Source organism: Myotis davidii, unplaced genomic scaffold, assembly GCF_000327345.1.
Source record: "Myotis davidii unplaced genomic scaffold, ASM32734v1 scaffold747, whole genome shotgun sequence".
NCBI classification, from domain to species: domain Eukaryota; kingdom Metazoa; phylum Chordata; class Mammalia; order Chiroptera; family Vespertilionidae; genus Myotis; species Myotis davidii.
In genome coordinates, this window is record NW_006298695.1 from 390280 (window position 1) to 402705 (window position 12426).

General features: G+C 51.6%; 1 protein-coding gene across 1 annotated transcript in view; it reads right to left on the minus strand.

The window, feature by feature from the left end:
- UBE3C (ubiquitin protein ligase E3C) overlaps positions 1-12426 on the minus strand; it is a gene marked incomplete at its 5' end in the record, with an annotated part of 103077 nt that overhangs the window by 12485 nt on the left and 78166 nt on the right. Inside the window, one exon of the mRNA XM_015570939.1 lies at positions 2777-2989. Within this exon, the coding sequence (XP_015426425.1) occupies positions 2777-2989 (213 nt within the window). The remainder of the gene's footprint in view (positions 1-2776; positions 2990-12426) is intronic.

The window sequence follows — 12426 nt, forward strand, 5'->3', positions numbered from 1 at the left end:
ACCCCCCAAAGCAGCTCCGCCCCTTGAGCTGGAGGACGGCCTCTGACTGGCCCAAGGTCACTGCCACCAAGGTCTCCTGACTTAAGTCCATGTTTTTCTACACAACATGGGCCCCTCGTAAAGCCTGAGCACTGCCTCAGGGAGGTGTGTGTAAGTGAAAGTCTGAAACGCCACGGAGGGAAACAAATGTGAGTGCAGACCCAGGGCCTTGAAGTCAGGACAGCCCGCAGCTGAGCCTGCCGAGGCTCCGGGCTCTCCCCCAGGCAGGGGCTTTACCAGTGACTTCCTTAAACTTCCCAGTCAGACGCTTCAGTGTCATTATTCTTATGCACTATCATCTATAATCTTACTCGGGGAATTTCCGGGAGTAACTGGAACATCTTACCGCCACCCCTGGCTGTGAACACACCCAGCGCTCCTGGCGCTTTAATGGAATGCCCCCCCACCCCCACTTCAGAAGGAGAAGGAGCTGCTCCCATTAGCAGGCCTCCCACTGCCCTAAGGCTTTGGTGCCCTGTTGAGTCACCCCTAGGGGGAGCAGTAGCCCTGTGTCCAAATGTGTCCAAATGTCCTTAGGACTTGACAAATCTCACCTTTAAAACACACCTGGATGCTGCATTGTTGGGAATTCAGCTCTATGGCATGGAAGAAAATGAAATAAAAGCAACAAAGTTGCAACCAAATAAAAACCGGTTCTGTCTTCATCTTTCATCTTACAGTGTTGGGGTCTGCTCCCCAAACTGCCTCAAGATGACCGCGTGGTGGGAAGGGGAGGCCGTGGCAGCACTGTTTCCCTTATTCCTACTTGGGTTAACCCATACCCATTTCTGCAATACTAGTAGGCTAAGAGACAGACTGAACACTCAGGGACCACAAAGATGATCGTTTAAACCGCCCCAGAAAGCTCAGACGCTGGGATGTGGAAATCTCCACGTGCCTTTTAGGTCAGTGTGGAAGGCATCACTCCGGCGTGCACAAACCCGAGGAAGGTTCTGCTGAGGGAGGAGGCCAGTGCAGGGACAGGATCGCTCATTCTGAGGGAGCGCGAGGCTCCACCCCTCAGCACGGCTGTCATTGAGAGAGAAGAAAACAAGGCGCTGACCAGGATGTGGCCAGCACAGGGCCCTTGGGCACTGCCGTCTGCCCAACGTTCCCCATCTAGGCGGCTAGCCAGGACCTGCAAGCATTTACGCAGCCATGTTCCTGGTGGTGCATCCCTGACTCCTGAGATAGCTGATGTCCATCGGCAGCTGAGTCAACCTGGCACAGGCAGGCACGGAGTACCGCTCAGCCTCAGTGGAATACATTCTGGTACCTCCTGCTTCATGGCAAACCTAGAGGACATTGTGCTCAGTGAGAACCTGTCACAAAAGGACAAATGTTGTGATTCCAGCTGGACGAAGGGCTCCAAGGGTCGGGTTCAGAGACAGGCAGTGGGTGGCAGGGCCAGGGACTGTGCAGTTAGTTCCACAGTCCTGCCTGCCCACCCCTCTGACACTTAGTTCAAGACCCTGACCTACAGAACGTGACGTAAAATAACGATCGTCGTGGAAGTCACAGGTCTCTGACTCCGGGAACCACGGGACCCAGAGGACAGCCACGCTGCTTCCAGATCCCGCCCTGACCTCGCCGGAGCTGTGTCCCTGTGCTCACTGCCTACCAGGTCTGAAATGCATCTGGGGCTGCATGCTTGTTTGTTGTTGTTAACCCTCACCTGGGAGGGAGGAGGGGAGGAGAGAGGGAGATTGATTTAAGTGAGAGAGAGACACGTTGGTTGATTGCCTCTCAGGCTCTGACTGGGGCCAGGGATCAAAACTGCAACTGAGGTGCATGCCCTCGACTGGGAATCGAACCCGTAACCCTTCAGTGTGCAGGCCACGCTGGCCTTTCTGAGTCTCACACAGGCCCAGGCACGCCGCAGCAGCTGTGGAAGGGACACTGGCTTTCTGAGCCCACGGCCTCCAATGCTTCTCCATGAACCACAGGCTAAAGCCAGACGTCTTGGCACCCACCTACCCATCTGCTACACACCCTCTGGGTCTGCTCACCCACCCGGGACGCCTCACGCGGAGTGTGCTCCCGGCCTCCGCGGGAGCTCACCTGAACTCTGTCTTGCCCCAGACACCTGCCCTTGTTGGCGCTGGCGCTCCCACAGGCCCACCTCCTGCAGCACAGTGGCTGGCACAGAGCGCCGTGCATGTCCCATGAGTGAATGAGGACATGAAGCCGAGGCCCAGTGCATGTAGGTAACAGGATATGAAGAGAACGGAAATGGCATGACCCGAACGTGTGCGACGTGTCCAGCACAGTGCGACGCGTGTGCCTTGCCCGGGAGCGGGGCTGAAGGAGGACCTGTGCGAGTCATGCCTTTGCAACGCTGAGTCCACCCAACACCAAACCTATTTACTACGCAGCTGCTTTAACACTGGCCAAGCTGATGACCTCTGAAGCCTGGATCGGAGGCCCAGTCACAACAAAGATTCAGAGAAAAACATTGCAAGACAACCATCTTTTTGTTGTTAAAACACAATGGCTAGATTCAGAAGACTATGGGTTGACATAAGAAGAGCCAAATACCTCTTCCCTGGAGACACATTTGTCTGAATACCAAACGAAAGTTAGAGAAGCCCAGAGGTGACCTGAAATCTAACAGAAGGAGGTTCAGTAACACGTGACCCAGACAGTCCTCCGGCCACGGGACCTGCCTGCGTGTGAACCCTGGGCACGCTGGCGTGTACCCCAACAGCGCAGAAGCCTCGGCCCAGCCCGCCCGCACCTGGGCCTCCCCGAGGTCGTTGTTCACCACGGTGAAGTTCAGCCCCAGCTCCTCCACGTCGCCCCCGTAGCTCTTGAGGAACAGCAGGTTCCGGTAAACCTCTGGGTCCAGGGAGGCCAGGTGGTGGATGTCCACGTCGGCGCTGGTGCCCAGCAGCTTGGACAGGAAGAAGCCCGCGAAGGGCAGCTCCACCAGCATGTTTTCGTAGAGAGCCTGCAACGGGACAAGGGCCAGCGGTCAGCCTCATGGTTCTCTCACGCACCCTAAACACAAACACCACGTCCAAACTGCTATGCGACAGGCTCCTAGGACACGCTACTTGGCGAGCGGTTAACGTCTAGGGGCCAGGCCAGTCTATGCATTCAATGCTTGCATTCAGTACATCAAAAATTCTAGAACAGACTATCGAAGAATTTAGGGCTGAAATCATACAATGTTAATACCAATGGGGAGTTTTACATTTTTAATCCTCACCCAAGGATATGTTTATTGATTTTAGAAAGAGAGGAAGGGAGAGAGAAATATCAATCAGTTGCCTCCTGTATGTGCCATGACGAGATGGAACCTGCAATGTTTTAGTGTACGGGACAATGCTCCCACCGAGCCACCCGTCAGGATTTTTAAGGGCCAAACCTGCCCTGGCTGGTGTGGCTCAGTTGGTTGGGTAGCATCCCTGCCCCAAAGGGTCGTAGGGGTGTGTGCAGCAGGCAGCCCATTGGTGCTCTGCTCTCACATCATGTTCCTCTCTCGCTAAAAAGAAAGAAAGGAAGAGCCGAACCCTCCTGCCGCCAGAGGCTGGCGAGCGTTTTCCGGAAAGGGCTCTGCAGGTGTATTGGTCTCCTAAGGCTGCCGTAACAAAGCACCACAAACTACAGAAACGGCCTGTCCACCCTTCTGGAGGCCAGAAGCCCAAAGCCAAGGGTCTCAGGGCCACGCGGGGCCCTGAAGGCTCAGGGGAAGGACCTCTCCTGCCTCTTCCAGCTTCTGGGGTTGTTGGCGTCCTCAGCGAAGCCTGGCTAGTAGCTGTACCCCTCCATCCCCGCCTCTCCCCAGGGCTGTCTTCCCTGCGTGTCTGCCGTGTTTGAAACTCCCCTCCTCCTCTTATAAAGATGCCAGGCCCCTCATCTGAGCTTGACTACACAGTGAGGTCACGTTCACAGGTACAGGGTGTTAGGGCTTGAGCTTATCTTTCTGGGGGGGTCACAATTCAACCGTCTCAGCCCCCCACCCCAGAGCCTTTGGAGCACAGTGTGAGGACAAGTGAGGGCACCTGGGCACCAAAGTTCATGTAACTTCCAATTGAAGAAATACTATTCTTCTTTAGATGTGTTTTCAACCACCGAATGGAAAAGCACTCACAGCACACTGGCCATCGGAGTAGGGCAGGCTCAGAGCACAGGCTGTCCTTGCCCGCCCCGTCTCAGCTGAAGGAGCCCTAGGACCCGGGAACTGTCCAGATAGTATGAGTTAGTAGGTGGCAAAACTGGTACCAAAACTCACCTCTCCTGATGCCAGGCCTATGGGGTTTCACTCTTAACCCTACCAGACCGCTGTACCAATTTTTCGGTAATTTCCATACAAAGGTGGAATATTGGCGCTAGATGAAAGGTAGACCTATTTTCTACAATGTCTCCAAGTTCCACCTTAGTCTAACCACTTGTTTGCATGTAACTAACATTTTTCTATACCATGTTGGTTTTTTCTCTTTAATGCTCAGGAGCCCAGGTATAGGGGACAGTTAGGTTCAGGGCCTCAGGTCTGGTAGGATTAAGTTACTGTCTACCTTTATGTCTAAGGATTGCAAGACGAAATTATTTTTGCATCTATTTATAGTCAAGTATATTACATATAGTAAAAAAGTACAACTGACAGCAGCTGTGTAACGACCTCTCCGATCGAGACACAGAACACCCCCCGCCTCCCACACACGAGGCAACACCCCAGGTCCAGCCCAGCCTCTGCAGCCATAGGCGAGTTTTGCCGGGTGCAGAGCTTCATCAATGGGACTGCCCAGCACTCGTTCTTAGGCGTCTCCTCAGGCGCAGCCCTCACCTGCCCGGGCCTGTGGCTGCTCTGCAGCGGCCGGGTGAGCAAAGCTCTGTGAGCAGCCAATGCGCCCACCGAGAGCCCCTGCTCTCACTCACGCCTTAGTCCACACCTAAGAGAAGGTCTGTGGACGGGGAAGCACTAGGTCACGAGGCTATTTTGGAAAATGCAAGGAGTTTGTCCCCACGACGGCAACCTGGGAAGGTTGCACCTGGTCCCTCCTCCCAGTGGCCAGCAGTGCTCGCTGGCTTTCGCCGGGCCTGGCGGCATGGTGGGTCTCACCGTGGCGTGGTTTGAGTCTCCCTGATGGCCTGTGGTTCTGGGTGACATGGCATGTGGTCCTCTAGCACAGCAGGTGGGAAGGAGAGTCTGCGCAGCGCTAGGTCCCCTGAGGCCCACGGCGGCAGAGTGCGAGGAACCAGCCACATCACAATTTCCAGACCATTCTGATTATTTCCCTCGGACAGAGGACTGCCTGGGGAGCCACAACACATCTCTTTGGTCAAAAATGTGCTAATGGAACAGCTTCTCCTCCAGAGTGCCAGCGGGTGCCAGGCTGCCACCCGCAGGCTCCCAGGGTTCCTCCACGATCCTCGAACACTCCACCCACCAGCTGAGAGGAGGTGCAGGGGTCCTACCTCACCTGGTCAGTGGGGCTCTGCACTCAGATGATCATGAACTCTGTCTGGGGGCAGCTGTGACCCTTGCCTGAGACGGAGTGACACCAGGACAGACAGAGGGGCTGAGGGGTGCTCGAGCCCTGCCTTAGAAAGGATGGTGTGAGGTCTGCTGAGTGGGGTTGTGGCGAACTTGCAGACTCCTTCCCACCTGCTGTGCTAGATGTACGCACACATCAGGCCGCTGCTTTAAGATCGATGCTACTGCACTGCACACAGCATCCAACTTTAAAATCAGCCCTTGCCCTGAGGTAACGCTTCGCCATGAAAACGTGACTAATTCCGAAGTCACTCTTCCTTCCACACACATGAAATGAAACACGAGCTCAGCGAGCCAGGAGTGTGTGAACTCACTAACGCGCTGCAGCTCGGCTCCTCCAACCCCCAGCAAGAGGGACGGCTCAGCCGACACAGCATCCATCTGGGTGCGAGTGAGCCGTGTCCTCGGCCAGCTCCCACACGGGCACAGTAGGCAGCTGTTTTGCAGTGGATAGTTACCCACTTCCCCTGACCCCGGAGCTGCTCACAGGCACCGGGACCTGCCTGTCCGCCTCCCCACTAGCAGGACTGTGGGACCCTGCACTGGCGGGCGAATGACACCGCTTCTGGTTCCAGACAGGCTGTGGCCAAGGAACTCCGACCTCCACATGGTCCCCTCAGCTGAGACCTCAGGGAAATGCCAGTCCCGGCTTGTATTTCTGACTAAGGATGGCCCAAGTACTTTTGAAAAGATGGCAGAAAGGGATTTCTTCGTGGAGACTGACAGCATGGCCACCGAGGCTGCAGAGTGGCCCAGTCTGCTCAAGCGCGTGGCTCAGACACATCAGCAGCACTCCCAGGCCCTACGCTCCAGGCCACGGCTGCAGAGCCACGGAGCCCACTCTGCAGGGACAAGCTTGTGCCCGGGCTGAGGAAAGCCTCATCTGTACCAGGGACTGGAAGTAGCTGCAGGTGTAAATCACCAGATGGTCAATACATAAGGTCATTGTTTGCCATTTCTGCATTAGTAACAATAAGCCAGTGAAATTCATTAAACACATTCGAGCTACCTGAATTTTAAACAGAATCCCACTGTGACTCATAAAATGTAAATGCTTAGGTATAATTTTTTACAGAAGGCAGCTTTAAACCTTCAGAGCATTTAATATACAAGCACTAATAAATGATAGTACTAAAAACTATGATTGCATCAGCTAAATGGATTATAAATTAAATTTCCATAATGTATGCAACCAATACAAATGTAAGCATAAATCAAGGTATTTTCTAAACACAGGTTAATTATACAACTTCAAAAACTGTCTATTTTTTATGCAAAGAATCCACTTAGCATTTTTCATCTTGGCCTTCATGGCAGCCAGCTGACCACGCTGGCTCCCGCGGCCATCAATAACCACCTGCCACGGGAAGTAGCGGTAGGTACATGGAAAAAGCCTGGAACGGATTTTTCAACTGTCTGTCTTTTATGAGTGTTTATAGCTAGAAATTGTGCCAAAATGATCTGAAATAAAAAGGATTAATTATCATAGAAGCCTTTTAATATAAGTGAGTGCAGTCGAGTACAATTAATGCAAACTGTGGCACCATCAGGAGAGCAGATGCGAACCTCACCATGGGCGTTTCTGTTTGCTGCCAAACGACGCCGGTAATTTACTACATTAAGAATCAATAAAAAAATAATGCTTTTCAAATGCATCTTTATCAATCTTCAGGTGGTTCTAAAGTGAACATTTATAACTTAATCTAAAAACTATATCAGAGATGTCTTTTTAAAAGGCCTCCTAATTGAGCAAGAAGAAAACTGTATTTCAGACCATGCAGCCCTTGGAATGTGAAAGATAAAGAAATGTAAAGTAGGGAGGCGTGCGGGCAGTGTGCTCGCTAGAGCGCCCAACTGGACCGCAGCTCCTGGAGGCAGCAGCTCGCCCACTCGAAGGACGAGCCCGCGGACAGCACCTGGCGCCCATCCTTTTAACAAGCACTGACTAAGGCCAACTGGGGGACCACCTCACACCCTGGAATGCTGCATCCATGGATTTGTTTGCAGAAGAACATTAATTCTCTTTGGAGACCTTTCAGGTTATGAAAACAACCTGTCTGGATTCACTGCAAATCTGTGGCCTCCAAAATCCAGCTCCAGAGACACGCCCAGGGTTCACCCTTGACCCCCGTCCGCACAGCCCGCCCATTACGGTACTCCGTGTAAAGACTTATGATGGCAGCGTTGTTTCCACGGTCCCCGTGTGCAAACACCCAGGACCACGAGGGGTCCGGGCCATGCCCTCCGCCCTCTCCGCCCTGACAAACCAGGCCCCGGCACACTAGGGCGCTCCAGTGTTTCTTTAAACATAGACAGAGTTTCTACTGCTGTGACGGCAGGGTCAAGGGTCCCGGTGTTTACTTGAGGGACAGGCACCACCGGAGGCCCTGAGGCACCCAGGAAGCTGGCGCTGCCTCCCAGGAGGCGTCCTCCTCCCGAGAGGTAACAAGCGCTCTCCTCTGCGACCAGGAGCACAGGTGGGTGGAGGGGCTGCATGGCACCACCTACTCCCCCTGCAGGGAGGCTCCAGAATGAGGGCTGTCCCTGGTTCACTGCAACTGACAATCCACACCTTTGGTCTGACAGCGCTGTTTCTAAAAACAGCTCTTTCACTTCAGAAATCTCTGCAGGATGCTGATGGGAGAAGGCAGTTCAATTGTCAGAGCCCATTTTCCTGGTGGGATGTCCAAACTCAACACACAGGATGGAAACACTGTCCACCAGCCAGAGTTGCCCCTCACAGAGGACAACCTGGCCTCCTGCTCCGCCTACCTACCCACCAAATCTTCCTATAGGGTTAGCCAGTGCGGCGTGTCCACACGCAAGGACTGTGGGGATTTTAGAACAGCTGGTAAGTCCCTGGTCTGGAAGGTGCGAGAGTATAAACTCACGAGGTCCAGTTATGTACCCCACAGCCAAGAACTACTTCAATAATTAAAAAGGAACACTTTTCAGGCCTGGTTGGTGTGGCTCAGTTGGTTGGATCATCATTTTGTGCACTGAAGGGTTGTGGGTTCAATTCCTGGTGAGGGTACATGCAAGAGTGAACTGATTGTTTCACTCTCTCAAATCGATTAAAAAAAACCTAAACCAAAACATATCTTCAGGTGAGGATTATAAAAAAAAATTTATATTATAAAAGAAAATTATGCCCTTGAATAACAAGAAAAATAACCTCCTGACCTCATTGCTTGTTTTTAATGGAAAAGGACAAACACAGGCACAATTCTCAGAAGGTGTAAGGCTCAAATAAAGTAGTCATCCTATATAATAAAAGCCTAATATGCTAAGTGTCCTGTCATCCGTTTAACCAATCAAAGCATAATATGCTAATGATATCCTAAGATCGCCCAACCACTCGCTATGATGTGCACTGACCACCAGGGGGCAGACGCTTTAACTGGTAGGTTAGCTTGCTGCTGGGTCCTGCCGATCAGGACTGAGCCAGACAGGCTAGACATGCCCTGGAGCTCTCCCGTGGTCCCTCCCCGGCTGGCCAACCTCCTGCGTCTCTCCCCAGCCCCGATCGTGCACTGGTGGTGTCCCCCGGCGTGGCCTGTGCCCTCTCACAATCCAGAACCCCTCAGGGGATTTCGGAGAGCCGGTTTCAGCCCAATCCTGCAGGCCAGGCCGAGGGACCCCACTGGTGCATGGATTTGTACACCACGCCTCTAGTTTGTAAGTATTGATCTTTGATTTTTCTGCTTCCAAAAAAAGTTGAAGGTCAATAAGAACAAGCTGCTAAGGGTTCACCCACAGCCAGAGGCACAGCGTGGGCATGCTTGTGAGGTCTGCGACAGCTAAGTGACACCTCTTAACGCTGATGAAAAGGCTTGTGCTAAGCACAGAGCCATCAGCTATTTGCTGGGTGTCACGTTTAAAAACCCGGAGGGAAAAGATACGTTAACTTTAGAGACCCCAGCACTGAGTCTGGGGACCATCAGGGGAAGTGGCTCAACTCCGCTGCCCGTCACGAGTCTGAGACCAAACGGAATGAGAGAAGCTTTGCCACGTGAGGACCAAGGCACTTACATTACTAACACGCACCTCCATCCGCAGCTCTGAAGCCTCAGCGCATTCAGTGAGCTTTTATAAAAGGACACTAGTGAGACTGAAGAATACATCTTCCCAACCCTCAAAACTCTCAGGATAGACTGCTCACTGCTCTGTATGAAACGTAAGGGCACACCGGTTCTAACACACAAAATCATAAACTACACTGACGGTTCACAACCTGCTAATTTGAAACCTGAAATATATAACCAAGATTTTATCAAAAAAATCTGATTTATAGGCATGCTGTTCCAATTAAATCAATATTCTAAAGCAAGGAATAAAGAGAGCCATTTTCAAGTAGAATTCAAATATGATAAAAGATTTCCTTCAATAAATATTCTGAACTTAATTGGCTTAAATGGACCTAGGTGCTTCTGTCTGTGAAAAAAAGTTTGCGATGACATTACCACATCCTTGAGCTGTTTATTTATCCCCTGCCAAGGCTGATTTACGGGCCATGAATGCAGCGGCGCGCACCGGGCCCAGGAACCATCTGCTAATGGAACTCCTAATTGAGGAGTGACCGCGCCATGAGGCAACTCTTCCCGCGCAGGACTGCTCCCGAGGACCTCGCCGCACTCCATCACAGCAAACAGTCACTAACATATGCATTAGGGAATTTAAATACATTATACCCAATAAATACCATAATCCATCAGTACACCATTTCTCCTCTTAGAGATTTAGAGTTCAGGCATACCACTATGAGTGCCGGCCACTCACTCACTCGGGCCGACAGCCTGACACGTGGGGACACGTCTACCCATTTGTGATCAGATGATCATCAGAGACGGGTTAGAAGCCGGCACTCCGAAGAGTACCCATGCAGAAAACTATGTCAGTCTCAAACACGTGGGACCACAACTGAACCATCCTCCTCAAAGGACTATAGTTTTGTTACTGGTTTTGTCTATATATCATTATTTTCAATAGCTTCACTGAGATAGAATTTACATAAACTTCATTGTTGGAAGCAAGGCTGGACAAATTCTCCTGCCTGGAACCTGGTGTAAAGGGAGAAGTGAGAAGCATCCACCGTCCCCTGAGTCCAAGGCCCCCCCGAGATGCCACCTTCAGCACCACTGCAGCCTGAGCCACCAGCAGTCAACAGTGGGTGTCACTCTGCTCCACGGCACAGAACGAGCAGCCACTTGAGGCTCCAGTGAGCAGGGCCATCTAGCTATCTTGTCTCTATAGTAATGAAGATTGGAGAGCAGACACATTCAGGAAGGAAGGTAATACATCACTTCCATCAGATTGCATTCAGGAAGTACGATGACCTACCTGCTGCCTCTCACTGCAGTGTGAGAGCCACCGCATTGGGGAGTGTTTCCGGGGACTCTAGCAGAGTCAAAGCTCCCCTTACTTTAAATGTATTTTATTAACTTAGCAGGTTCTGGGGCTTGCCTTAACAGAAAGAACTATGGAGCATGAAATTGCAGAGGTTCTCACGCAGTGAGTTAATGAAGCGTGCGTCCTCGGGGCAGATGAGGTGAGTGTGAGGGGGCAGATGAGGCGAGTGTGAGGAACTGGTAGGGAGGAGCGATCTGCTAGGCACAGACCCCACAGCCAGCACACGGCTCCAGGCATGAGAGAAAGGGACCTGCTGGGAATTCATGCTGAATAGTCCAATGCTAGGCCCACGTCCGAAGTTTGCCATGGAAACCTAACGTGGTAGGAGGTGAGCCCGGAGGAAGACATGTGGCAGGACCAGGTCAGGCTGGAGTCCATCACAGCGCCGAAGAACAATAAACCCCAGCAAAGCAGCAATGTGTGGAACCTGAGTGGGTGCACAGGACCTGGGCCCGTGATGATGCATCTCACAGACACACGCATCAAGGGGCAGTGCTCGTCCCCAGGATGTGCCGGTTCCCCCACTCCCCTCTGCTCTGGGAAGCTGGGCTTCAGGACCACCTGCCATTGACAATCTGCACCCAGCACACTCCCACAGGGCAAGGATGGCAGAGAACTCTAAGCAATGTTGTAAGCATTTAAAAATTTTTGATACAATAGCCTAAGCCCGTGGTCGGCAAACTGCGGCTCCTGAGCCACATGCGACTCTTTGGCCCCCTGAGTGTGGCTCTTTCTACCCTAATTAAGCTAATAACAATGTACCTGCCTATGTAGTTTAAGTTTTAAAAATGTGGCTCTCAAAAGGAATTTCAGTCGTTGTGCTGTTGATATTTGCCTCTGTTGATTAATGAGTTTGCCGACCACTGGCCTAAGCAATGAAAGAACAAAAAACCCTAACCATTTACAGGAGAAATGCAGAGCTATGTGAAAAGTATAATCTATAGGAATATATAATCTATAGGAATATAATATTTTTTAATGAATAGCATAAAATACCCCCCCAAACTAATTCCATTTACTTTTTTTTTTTTTTTGGTTCATCCTTACCCGAGGATATTTTTCCATTGATTTTTAGGGAGAGTGGAAGAAAAAGGGGAAGACTGAAACACATTGATTGGTTGCCTCCTGCATGAGCCCTTTGGGTAAGGTATGTGCCCTTGGCCAGAATCGAACCCAGGACCCTTTGGTCCTCAGGCCAATGCTCTAGCCACTAAGCCAAACCAGCCAGGACGGAGCACACATTTTTACTTTTCATGAATTCTATATTTTTTAATATATATTTTATTGATTTTTTACAGAGAGGAAGGGAGAGGGATAGAGAGTTAGAAACTTTGATGAGAGAGAAATATCGATCAGCTGCTCCCTGCACACTCCCCAAGGGGATGTGCCCGCAACCAAGGCACATGCCCTTGATCGGAATCGAACCCAGGACCCTTGAGTCCGCAGGCTGATGCTCCCTCTGCTGAGCCACACTGTTC